The sequence below is a fragment of the Plectropomus leopardus genome, chromosome 7 (genome assembly GCF_008729295.1).
Source record: "Plectropomus leopardus isolate mb chromosome 7, YSFRI_Pleo_2.0, whole genome shotgun sequence".
Classification (NCBI taxonomy): domain Eukaryota; kingdom Metazoa; phylum Chordata; class Actinopteri; order Perciformes; family Serranidae; genus Plectropomus; species Plectropomus leopardus.
Genome location: NC_056469.1, coordinates 2,851,282 through 2,864,635, shown reverse-complemented (window position 1 = coordinate 2,864,635; position 13,354 = coordinate 2,851,282). Strand labels below are relative to the sequence as shown.

At 36.3% G+C, this 13,354-nt stretch overlaps 1 protein-coding gene across 1 annotated transcript in view; it reads right to left on the bottom strand.

Annotated features, from left to right (window-relative positions):
• Nucleotides 1-12,350, bottom strand: part of ascc3 (activating signal cointegrator 1 complex subunit 3) — a 202,737-nt gene extending 190,387 nt beyond the window's left edge. The window contains 3 exon segments of the mRNA XM_042490728.1: nt 2,468-2,618; nt 10,279-10,413; nt 12,275-12,350. Coding sequence (XP_042346662.1) covers nt 2,468-2,618; nt 10,279-10,368 — 241 coding nt within the window. The 5' untranslated portion in view covers nt 10,369-10,413; nt 12,275-12,350.
• Between the last annotated feature and the right edge of the window lie 1,004 nt (nt 12,351-13,354).

Here is a 13,354-nt window from a genome sequence, read left to right as displayed (position 1 = left end):
TTCAAGCCCTCTAAAATTTTGAGTTAACCTTTCATTTTTATTGCTAAAATCAAATATATATATAGTTTGTTATTAAGAGGGGACAAACTCATTGATTAAAAATGTAAAATGAGTGTGGTGTGAAAAATCTGAGACTTTAATTTAGGCCATATTGCCCGTCCCTGGTATGATGACATACCCAGCACTGACCTCTGACCTGCGAGGTAAATGGTACGCAGCATTAGAACAGCCTTGAAAGTAGCTCCTATCCTTTCTTTTACGCTTACCATTGTTAATAGATCTTTTCTTTTTTTTTTTAAGAGAGAAATTGCTGTTTCATGTCACGATGCCTTATGAACTAATCTCCAAATTAAGCACTGAGGTTTGTAGTGTGAATGTGGGTGTATATTTGCTCTGCAACTTGGAAAAGTTGCAGTGCTTGGCTATAGGCTCTTTTCTGAAATTAATTCATTGACTTATTGTACACATGTGGAGCAGACCTTTTTTATGGCAGCATCCGTGGTGAGGCTCTAGATTTTCAATTACGCATCAAAACTCTAACTCATGCTGGTTGTTCCAAAGAACGTATCACCGTGCACTATTCTTCAGCAAAGTTTTAAGTATGATATACCACAGATGATGGCAACAGTGGCAAAGGACAAATGAGCTTCCTATTGCTATCATGACATTTGCTACTTCTGTTTTGGGTTGGTCAGGGTAGATATTTAAAATGAATGTCAGAGTAAATTTGCAGTTTGTACACATGTAACATTAGCTTGTCTTTATTCTTTTTCTAAAGTCAAATCCATTTTTTTTTGTATCAGATCAATAACAATGCTGAATGTTGAGTGCTTTATAATATGACAATTCTGGTTTAATAGGGTTTTGCAGGAACTTCATTGACTCAACAGTCACTTTGTAAGTTGCAGAAGTGTCTGACCCACCCAAAACTCAGCATTAGTGCAATTTCATGGCACTCCTATGGGTCACTAATAAACCCCAATTCCAATGAAGTAGGGACGTGTAAAACATATATAAAAGCAGAATACAATGATTTGCAAATCCTTTTCAACCTATATTCAATTGAATACACTACAAAGACAAAATATTTAATGTTTAAACTGAACTTTATGTTTTGTTTTTTTTTTCAAATATTCACTCATTTTCAATTTGATGCCTGCAACACATTCCAAAAAAGCTGGGACAGGGGCAACAAAAGACTGAGAAAGTTGAAGAATGCTCAAAAAACACCTGATTGGAACAATCCACAGGTGAACGGGTTAATTAGAAACAGGTGAGTGTCATGATTGGGTATAAAGGGAGCATCCCCGAAAGGCTCAGTCGTTCACAAGCAAGTATGGGGCGAGGTTCACCACTTTGTGAACAACTGCCTGAGCAAATACGCCAACAGTTAAAGAACAACGTTTGTCAACGTACAATTGCAAGGAATTCAGGGATTCAATCATCTACAGTCCATAATATCATCAGACTCAGACTCAGAGAATCTGGAGAAATCTCTGCACGTAAGTGGCAAGGCCAAAAAAACAGAATCGAATGCCCATTCGATGGTATGGGGATGTGTTAGTGCCCATGGCATGGGTAACTTGCACATCTCTGAATGCACCATTAATGCTGAAAGGTACATACAGGTTTTGGAGCAACATATGCTGCCATCCAAGCGACATCTTTTTTTTTCAGGGACGTCCCTGCTTATTTCAGCAAGACAATGCCAAGCCACATTCTGCACGTGTTACAACAGTGTGGCTTTGTAGTAAAAGAGTGCAGGTACTAGACTGGCCTGCCTGCAGTCCAGACCTGTCTCACAATGAAAATGTGTGGCGTATTATGAAACGCAAAATACGACAACAGAGACCCCAGACAGTTGAGCAACTGAAGTCGAAGAATGGGAAAGAATTCCACCAACAAAGCTTCAACAATTAGTGTCCTCAGTTCCCAAACGCTTATTGAGTGTTGTTAAAAGGAAAGGTGATGTAACACAGTGGTAAACATGGCCCTGTCCCAGCCCTTTTGGAACGTGTTGCAGTCATCAAATACAAAATGAGCGAATATTTGCAAAAAACAATAAGGTTTATCAGTTTGAACATGAAATATCTTTCTATCTTGTCTTTGTAGTATATTCAATTGAATATAGGTTGAAAAGGATTTGCAAATCATTGTATTCTGTTTTTATTTACGTTTTACACAACGTCCCAACTTCATTGGAATTGGGGTTTGTACATCGTTGTGTCCACTAAAGTAGTTTAAGTTTTCATTTTTATTTTTAATTTTTATTTGTGTAATTTGGTTAACAATCCCTTTAAGTAAAACTTTAATATCACAATGCTTTCTGATCACAATTGACACAAAGACACAAAACACTGCCAAGTGTATCATAATCACACTTAGACAAGCACGGCATTCTGTTATTTTTCACATGAAAATGGATTGAAAGAAATGAAAATGGATTCGAGGCTGAGGAGTTAATTACCAATTTGCTTGGCTGCCAGAAGGAGGCTCTTCAGTTCCTGACTGGCAGCTTGCTGTTTAACTTTGTCCTGATGCTCAGAGCAGAAATGGACAATCTTCTGCCACGTCAGGCCATCTCTGGCAAACAGCTCCCGTCTCTTCAGTCGTTTGGTCTAACAGGAGCCACAGGGAGAAAAAAAACAATTACATTTCAAGAAGGAGAACAGGAGCACTGAGCACTCTTATTATCAATGGTATTTCTAATTGCCCACATAGCCTTGAATAAAAAACCAAAAACAGTCTGCCAATGCACTGTGTAAATAATTTGTCAAAGCAGTACATGGTGCAGTCAGCATGGTCAGATTAATCAGTCCACTGGTTGTCAACTTTTTAAATATTCATAAACTAATTTGATAATTATTTAACTGGTTTAAGTCATTTTTAGGGAAAACAGTCAAAATTCTCTTATTCCAACTTCTGATATGTAAATATTTACTTGATTCTTCACTCCTGTATGACAATTAACTGAATATCTTTGAGATGTGGACAAAACAAGACATTTGTTAACATTAACTTGGGTTTTTGGAAACACCAATAGATATTTTTAAACTATGTTTGACAATTTTAGGGACCAAACAACTAATTGATTCGTCTAGAAAATGATTGACTTATTAATCACCAATAAAAAATAGTTGTTAGTTACAACCCTAGTACAGAGCTAAATTAATCAAGACGATGCCTGCTTTCTGCAGTATGTTTTGAACCCAAATTACTCTTTTTTGTCACTTCGATCAACATCAACATTTCTCTAAATGAGCTAGTGTTAGCCAGCTGGCAATCTCTGAACCCATCGGCTACTGCTGACAACAATAAAGCCTCTAGGGGCAAGGGCCAGTATTTTAGGAGATCTGCTGTAGCCAGGGGATATTTGGGCCAAGACCTCATCTTCTGTCATTTCAGCGAATCTCTATCAACAGAAATTTGTATATGAATACAAATATATTTCATAAAAACCTAATATAAAGCTAATTTAAAACGGCATCAGATGATAACCAGTGGGTTCTGAGATTGCGTTTCGGCTAATGCATTCTGCTTGTCAGCAAACACAGTTTACATGCTGCTCAAACATGATTGGTCATTACTTCTCAAATTTCAAACAGACAAAAAAGAAAAACAAGAGAAAAAGAAACTAGAACACTTGTGATACCAAAATCTTGTCCCATCGCCAAAAGATTCTGCATACGTATGCAGATATCTGTTTAAAGTGATTAGCCAGCCAGAAAACTTTGAATAAACAATAACAGTCTGGCAAACGCAGGAGTAACTCTGTGGCTTTCTGTTAAAGCCTCTGGAAATGTGGCTTGAAATAGTATGAATGCACATAGTAACTATCAAAGAAAACTGAGTTGAAAACAGCTCATTTTGAGGAGAACAGCATTTCTCCAGACTGTGTGGGCATGGCAGATCAAGTTTTGATTGACACCTTGGATCCCACCTTTGTCAACTGTCTCTCGTCCCCACTACAACAGCCATGGAGCAAAGCAGAGTTGGCGTGGTACTGCTCTATCTGTTCCAGCCCTCTGACGCTCTGCACTAAAATGAGAGAGCTGCTGTTCAAAGCCACAGAGTGTTCCATTTCTTCATGAATTAAACCAAAAATTAACTTCATTACACATTTTCTCTGTTCGGCTCTTTGCCGCTCCTTCCCTGCTCCTTCCCCGCAGACAGAGTGCGCTCTGACACTCCAAGAGTGCTATCCTCTGGATAACGGTACATTCCAACAGCACTCCGAATTTACCAATGCTCCAGGGATTTCAGTTTGGCATGTTAAATTTGTATCAACTGACACCTCACTTTGGATTGTCTTTATCCATATTAGGTGAAATGGATCTGGGATAACCACACCTAAATCAACACAGCTTCAGGAAAACTGTGAAAAAACTAAAATGACAATACTTCAAATTTGGGTTAAGGCTAATATCTGATCATCTTTGATGCTATTTATTATCGTAAGACCCTAAAATTACATATTAATAAAGTTTTTGGTGATTTTGGTTCCCAGAAGCTTTAAAAAATTGTTATAGAAAGTAACCTTGTGATGATAACATCATCAGAGTTATTTTCTCAGACATAACAAAGCTCCTCGAGAGTCACAGAAGACAGTGAAGGACTGGTTTTACGGGCTGAGTAGTAATTCCCAAGACAAGTAAAGAGAACATAGATCCCTATAGGATTTTTTAGATATTTTTTCCCCTTTAAAAAAAACTGCAAGCTACCTCACTTTGGGAAGGACCCATCCCAACAAAACCCAGTGAGAGAGACCTTTATGGGACTGAACCATTAGGGGCTCCAAGGAACAGAAGCTGGGTCTCATATGATTTTTGTTAATTAATTGATTTATATAAAAACTTCAAAGGAGAAACGTTTTGTATTGCAGTTATGATTCAGTTTACCTCTCAATGAACCACAGAAATCACAGAAATTCTTAGTCAGAGAATAGCAATAGAAATTTAACACTGAAAAACTTCTATCAAGGATTATATCATATATTTAAACAATCATAGATAAATGAATCATGTAGCACAATCCCTTATGCAAAAACTGTGATAATAGAACTGAAGTACTCAGATACTCATTCACTCATCATGGATTTTGGCATTTTCTAGTAATAATGAGTGGTTTATAGCTCACCTCCCAAAAAAGACAACTTTAGCTGTGTTTACATGCACACTTTTTGTCAATCTGATTTAGGTAACTGTTTACATGGGATGTCCGCTAATGTGATCTTCTGTTTACATGCTCCTACGCATATAAGTAGAGCAGCTGTGTGACATTATAATTATTATACAAAAATTATGAATCTAGTAACTTGAAAAGGCTGCAAACTCTGGTACTGACCATTGGACAAGCACAACTGACACTTTTTGTACACTCTCACGACAAAAGTGCATTTTCTGGCACTGAAATATAAATAACGGATAATGTCTGACAGCAGCACAGTGCTCTCTCCCTCTCCTCTCGTGAGCCCGGGCAGGAGTGAGTGAGTTACTTATGGCTAAACTAATGGCTAAAATGGATATTTATCATCTGTTGCAATAGCAAAAGATGAATCAGCTTCATCATTTTTCATGACACAGATTTTCTTTTGATCGCTTTATGAACAGATTTAAACTTCTTCTCTGCAACGGATTGAAATCTGAATCGGTTTTGGCCTGTTCATGATGACTGAGGTGCTTATATGGATCATATTTAATCTGTTTGGGCTGTTAAACATATTCTAATCAGATTAGTAGGCTCCATGTTAACGTGCCAAATGACCTAGTTAATGAATTCACCGGGGGGGGGGGGGGGGGGGGGGGGATAAACATAAAAAAGGCTGGGTGGTGTCATTTGAAAGTCTTTAAAAATAATGCCTATACAACCAAAATGATACCAAAATGATGCTGTATATGATAATGTGCTTTTGCTTACAATGTAGTTAGACATACCTCAGTAGTTCTGGAGAAAGTCGGTGTTAATGAGAATAACTTTTTTTAAGCCTCTGTCATCAGAGCAGTGAGGTATTAAATCTGAGCAGGTGTGACAGTTGAGGCTCTGAGGTCAGGAGAAGCATTAACACACTGACTTCATTACAATCTGCATCATCATGTCTTCTGAAACTAAGCATTTTAACACAAGCACAGAGATAATCTCAGAGTGACTTCTGCCATCTTTTCCCTGGAGAAGCACTTTTTTCTGCTGAGAGGATTTAACTGGAGGTGAGCCAGGTAAAAGTGAATGGCTGAACACGGCTCCCAATCTCATTTCAAGTTGTGGGATGAGGCAAGTGAACAGAAACAAATCCCTGACATGGAGCAGAAAGATAGGATGTTTTGATTTTGAAAATATTGGATAATGATTATTGGCAAGGGTATAAACTAACAAAAGCCAAGAAGGATATGAAACACAGGTACAAACATATGAAAGCAAACCAGAGAAAATAAAAGATCCAACCAAGTGGAAATCCACCCACAGTGTCCATCGGACAATGGACACAAGGGACATTGCGTCTAAAGTGCAAGATAGACTGTCTCTAAAGCCTCTTTATATGAAAAAGTTTGATGTCCACCGTCTACCTTACATTCACCACGCTAAATTTTATTTATTTATTTTTTTTTTGCATAGGGCTATAGTACTGTGTTTGTGCATCACAACTTTCTGATGTGTAATTTAAACCACCCTCTGAAGACCTCACAAGAGGGAAGCAGGGCTGCAAACTACATTTTATTAAATGTTATTATAACAGCAGTCTATTCAACTTTATTATTTGACATTAGCTATTTTATTTAACTTTAGTGTAACTGCAGTACATTCAATATATTTTTTTTAATTATTTTCGTAGTTAACCTTAGTTTGAAGGACATTTAAAAATTTTGCAATATATATTGTGTATTGTGATATTGCCTTGAAATGTCACCAAAATATTTTAAAGCCATATCGCCCAGTCCTAAATGGTACTTTTACAAAATTACAAGACCTGGAAAAAGTAAGGTAAGGTAAGGTACAGTACTGCACTGTACAGAATGATAAGGTAAGGTAAGGTAAAGTACGGTACGGTACAGTATGGTAAGGTATGGTACGGTACAGTACGAAACGGTACGATACTGTACAGTATGGTTAGGTAAGGTAGGGTAAGGTAAGACAGTTGGCTGTGTTATTGTGTGTTTATGGCTGATTTAATAAAGAGCTCAAAAGTTAATAAAGCTCAATGATCTTTTCTTTGCTTTGACATGTGTTCAGAGTTTCCGTGTGTGACTTGGCGACAGCTGATCAAGGTAGCAAACTGTTGGCTTTGGATGTGCAATTCATCACATTGTCGTGCCAATAATAACTTTAGAAACACAAAATATAATTAGAGTTTTGTTTCATGATCCCATGCAGCTGATAATAAATCCAGTCTTGACAGAGTTTTGTATGAGTCTAGCTTTATATACACTGTGGGCATCTAGTTTTTGCAAATGACATCTGGCATACATTTAATGTCTAACGATATATTTTGGTGGCAAAAAAAAGATATTTCACACATACCAAGGTTGCAAATAGTAAGCACTTTCTATAATCGATTAATCGTTATTAAAAAAAAAAAAAACTTTGCTAATTCAAACAATACCAAATGTGTTTTATCCTCAGTCAAAGCTCACAGCGGTATATCCCATATATTTTGACAGCATTTCATAGTCTACCAATTAATAGATTAAATTTCACATGTCTGATTAAATTTTTAATGACCGATTAATCGATCATCAATTAATTGCTATCATCCCTAATACCAACTCTACTAATATGTGATAAATATGTAGCATGACTTCAGGGTCTGGGGCATACTCTAGCTGTTTCTCAGTACCTGCAAAGGCTTACACTGTGTCTAGTGGGTTACAGTTAATAATGTTACAAGCTGCCATTAGCCAGAGGAATCCCACGTTATGTACTTCTCTAAAGAGCCAACAAATACATAATTTATTAACCAGTGATGACGTAAAAACTTAAGGACATGTGAGACCACATTTCACATATACTTCTATATGCTTTACTGTTTTCCATCAAGTTATAATTGAAATATTTTGGCTGAATGCCTTCTGCTCCTGAGCTGCACATGCCAAGCATCACTCTCTCGCAGTGAACTCTGGATTTTTCCATGTGCAGGGTAAAGGGAGCTGGACAAGAGCCATACAGTACACAAGCTGTGTCATCAAAGATATAAAATTTCCGGAATACAAACCAACATGCAAAATCACATTACTTGCTTGCTCACAGAGTTGGAAGCAAAACAAACTGCCAAAGATAGAACCCTGCAGTGAGTGTCAAAGCAGCACACATCTCTGACTCTGGTTAAATATTTAGTGTGGGAAAATATGCTGACTTGATTCATCTGACTTTTTTTCATGATGGATATTAATAATTTAGCTTTTGTGAATTTGGTCATGCAGTCCCACAAACAGTCTATGGTTAGTCCCAGAGGCTAATCCTGCCCCTACAAGCAACTTGTGTTGACATTTGCCAGCAGCAATATTTGCTGTATCAAAGGTAAATTATTTTAGGAAAATTATTTGTAATTTCATTTTGATCAAATGTTTATTGTAACATAAAAATTGTCTTTTTTTTCCAGTGAAAATTTAAGGTATCAACGTTAAATGTTGAAAAAAACAACCCTTTTAAGATTTGGTTTACCAACAGAAGTGGGAAACATCTAGCGTTTCTGGACAGTTTTCTTGGCAATTTTTTGTTTTTCCTACTCTGCATGTGAGAGACCAGACGAGTTTAAGAAGAATTTATTTAATTATTTAACAAAAAAGAGATGTTACCAATTATTTTGAGATCTTACTATGCAACATCAGAAAAAATCTTTTCATGAAATCCTACTTCCCATGTCTGAGCATTTTTAAGACTTTTGAAAGATTAATGTAAGTCAATTTAAGAAAAATGAAGGCCTTTTTTTAGATTAATAAATTCAAAGCCTCTAAAAACTTTATAAGGATACTAGGGCTGGGGCGACGCATCAGAGTAATCGATTACATGAATACTAAGATTCACGTAACGTGCTTCGACGCATTGCACCGTTTCACACAGCGCGCGTCATGAGAGCATGAGCGGTGCAGAGCGTGTTGTTGTTTTTTGTTTCGGCGCTAACGTTATCAAGTTAGAGCGTGCACACTGCTCGCTCACTGCAGCACATCTAGAGAAACGGTGGCTCGCCGTTTTTTAACGTGTGATGCTCACATTTGTTGAGTCTATACCACTTTATACCGTAGTTTAAAGTCTCTCTGTCACAGAGCTAAGGAAAAACAAAGATATCTGTTTTACCTCAACCCTTTCAAAACAAGAGCTATCTGACTGTGCCTCTGTACAGAATGCCATCAGTTGCTGATACAATGCATTTTATTTTGAAACACACAAAAAGGATGGGGTTGTCAGCTGTGCAGGAGCTTGTATAACTTCATAATTGAAGGAATATGTGCTTATAAATATGAAAATACAGCACTCATATCAGCAGGCAGCGATATGCCTTAAAGGCCCAGTTATGGCTGGACTATTTTGATGCAGAAAGAATGTACTAGTTATAACTATTTCTGTTAGAGAAAAGTTATAGTGGTATTCAAATTGATTTGAGGTTTGTTACTTTAACAAAGAGTAACTGTTTTGTTAAGTGACTTGTATTTTACATTGTGTTATTCATTTTGCTGTTGGATTGCTAAATGTAGATTGCACTACATTCCTTTTCTTGAGTGCAACAAGCTCTTGCATTAATTTTATTTTGGAGAGACTTTATATAAGACTGTAAAACACAGATTACCAGTTAAGACTGGACTATTTTTTGTTGGGGAATAATGTCCTGCAATGTATGACAAGTTTTAAAATGTTATTTTCGGTAAATTCATTGTTATATTAAGCAAGTAATAAGATAATAATAGTTACATCAATAAAAAAAAAATCGATAGATTAGTCAATTAATCGAAAAAATAATTGATAGATTAATCGATAAAATTATGATCGTTAGGTGCAGCCCTAAAGGATACATAGGAACCCTGTAAAAGACATCATTGATATCAAAAATCCCATTCTATTTGAATAAAGTTGCATAATGTTAAATGAAATAGCTCCATGCACATTTGATCCCTTCATTGATTTCCTCATGCAAAAAGAAAATTCAATTTTAGCATCCCAATCCAGCGGGCTGTGAAATGGATTACGTTTTTTGTGTTGTTTTTTTTATAATTATTACACTAATTAACCAAACTTTTAATGTTCTATTACGACAATAACACTAATTTCCAAATATCTACTAGCTGTCCTCACCTTAAGATCATAGAGCTTCTCAGTGAAGTCCTCCTTCTTGCTGACATTGGAGAAGGAGCGCAGAGCACCTGTGAGCCGTGGAGGCGACATTGTTGTCTGATGCTCTCATCCACACTCTGCTTCTCCAGCTGGTTTCTATGACAGACAGAAAGACAAATAGTGGCCTGAACTTCCATGGCAGCATGGTTTCTATATGACAAAACCTATCAGTAATACAGCATATGACATACACATTGAACTCCATACAGAAGAACCCGTCTATTAAAGTTGCCTCTCCAAACTAGAATAACTCATATAAAGCAGGATATTATTAGTGGCTGTAACACATTGTTGGGATCCTTTAGAGTATTCGGCATACAATGAGCCCCCAAAAACACCTAACAGTTATTAGATATTTGACTGTAATATCTGTGATTTAATGCTTTCTTCAAGGAAGTAATGTTGAGTTAGTTGGAGAGATACTAGAATACCTATAATTAACATCAAATTATTAGGGAAAGAACAACGGCATGGTTGGGTGAACGCCAAATTAAATACTGTGATCTGTCTAAGACTCGAAACCATCTTTAACCCTGAGGGCCCACGTTAATATTATACACACTCGTATCACTCTGCGCACAATTGAGTTTATTTTTTAACCAACATCAGTCTTAATCATAAATATCAAATCTTCATTGATTTTCAGAATGTTCATCATTTTAATGCCAGTTTTTTTGTCACTATGTTTGGATTAACAAAATCATTTTTTAAATATAAATTATTTTCGATACACTACATGCTAAGTAGATTTTCTTATTATCTCAGCCTAGGATATGTCAATGATTAGCAGCAGCATTGATTGTTATACATTATAATTTTTAGCGCAGTGTCAAATACTCACCACAAAATGTACTTTTGTGGGCATAAAAATATTATACATTATTCTTCTTTCATTGAGTTTATTATTTTAAACAGCATCAATCACAAATATCAAATATTCATTAATTTTCAGAATCTTTACCCTTCAAATGCCAGTTTTTTGTCATGGTGCCACTATGTTTTTAAATGGAAAAAGATACACAAAAAAAAAACATTATTTTCATTAAAGTTGATGCAAAGATTTTTATTTATTTTATTTTTTTTACAATCACGATCTGGGATATGTCAATGATTAGCAGCTACATTTACTGTGACAGTCCACATGGTGGTAATAGTATGTATTTCCTCAATATGCCAAATATGATAAAAATCATGTCACCACTGGGAAAATAGTAAAAATTACAAATTCCAAGGAAAAAGTCCAGCATGACACCCAGAAATAATATAACGCATGTTTTTTTGTTGTTGTTTTTTTTTTTGCTTTGATGACTGGGTCAAAAGTTGCAGTTTAAATGAGTTTCAATGGTGCATCTTTTACACTTGAGGGTATGGATGTAACAATTTTGTTTACACAGAGTATCTAAGACTTATTGTAGGAGCTCAGCTGAAAATATTAAAAATTATTATAAATTCAAATATTAACAAAGAAACACAATCTTGCCGAATGTTATGCCACATACATGAACACAGCCCAAATTAACAAAACATGAAGAATGAAAAGCAAGTCAATAGCGCCCAACAGTCCCTCAGACTTCAAAAAAAGTTACGTTAACGTCAATGTTACCTAATGTGATATGTGATATGAAGTCACCAGTTTTTAAAGACCTAACGTCATTCTCTCCGGGCAGTAAAGTGGGGCACACACCAGAGGAAATACAACTCGTCATGGTTTTATTACTGTACAAACGATACATATCTTTGTGCCACTTTTACTAACTTTAAACGTAACTTAATGAAAGATGCACACTAATGTTGTATGCGAGTCTGTCTTGCTAGCTGATATTAGCTTGCCAGCCTGGCTGCCACTTCCGCAGTCGTTTTACCGTACTATTAGCACCCTGAGAACTGTTAATATCAAACGAATCGCGACAAATAAGCAATTTATCAGGCCATTTAAACTTGATATTTCTATACCTACCTTTTCCACAGCTCCTTGTAGAATGGATCGTGAAGCGTGTGTGACTAGACTGCCGGCAGATGTCAACACAAGTCGCTTTGAAGCAAGGGACTATGGGTAATGTAGTTTATTTGACAAATATTTTAGAGCGGCTAAACAAAAAAAAATACTACATTACCCATGTATACACAGGAATGGTACGACACAAGGTTTGCTTTTAATGAAATCGGCATACACCGAAACCCATACAGTCGGAGTGTGTACTCGAGTTAAACCAAATTAAAACGGGGTTCACCGCTGCTTGGAGGAAATAAACAGGTGACATACAAACAGGGTGTGTCTTCAAAGTCCGCTCTCGTGATGTCGAACTGTTCATTGCCCCCAATATCCTGTAGCCAACGCCTTTAACTGTCTAACTTCACACATCCAGAGCGTCCTGGTACATATAACGAGCGCTACCACAAGACGTGGCTTTAACTTTGCTTAAAAAACGATAGTTTTGGTCTCCTTTTCTAAAGGAAGTACGTAAACACAAAGTAAACAGGACTAACTTAACACTGCAATGCCATGGGAATCTGTTCTCAGTTTCTCTGTTTATTTAACAATTTATTAAATCTCTATTGTCGTTTTTTTTCCCTTGTTTATGAGCCATGTGTCAAAATATGTGCCCCCCCCCCCCCTTCGGAATTATTCATCTTTTCGTCATAATTATTTATGTGTTGCTTTTAATATTATTGTTATTATTGGCTATGTATATATGATTTATGTTTACTCTGCACAAAACTAAATAAAAAAAATTGATCCCAAAAAAAACCCCCAAAAAAACAGCATTGCTCTTGTGGCAGCCTAGGTCAAAGGAAAACTTAAATGGCCTGTTGGAACAGTCCAGGACAAAGCAATGATCAATTCAGTTTTAAGTTAAGGTTAATTTATTGTCTCTCATGGGGAAAATGTCTTGAAGAAATGGGAATCTCCACATCAAGACCAAAATTAAACGCATGTATTTTATTAAGGTAATTTTATTTCATGCATCATAATTGTTTTGATTTTCATCATCTTGGTGGCAATGTCTTGAATTTATTGTCTTTATTTTTTATTATT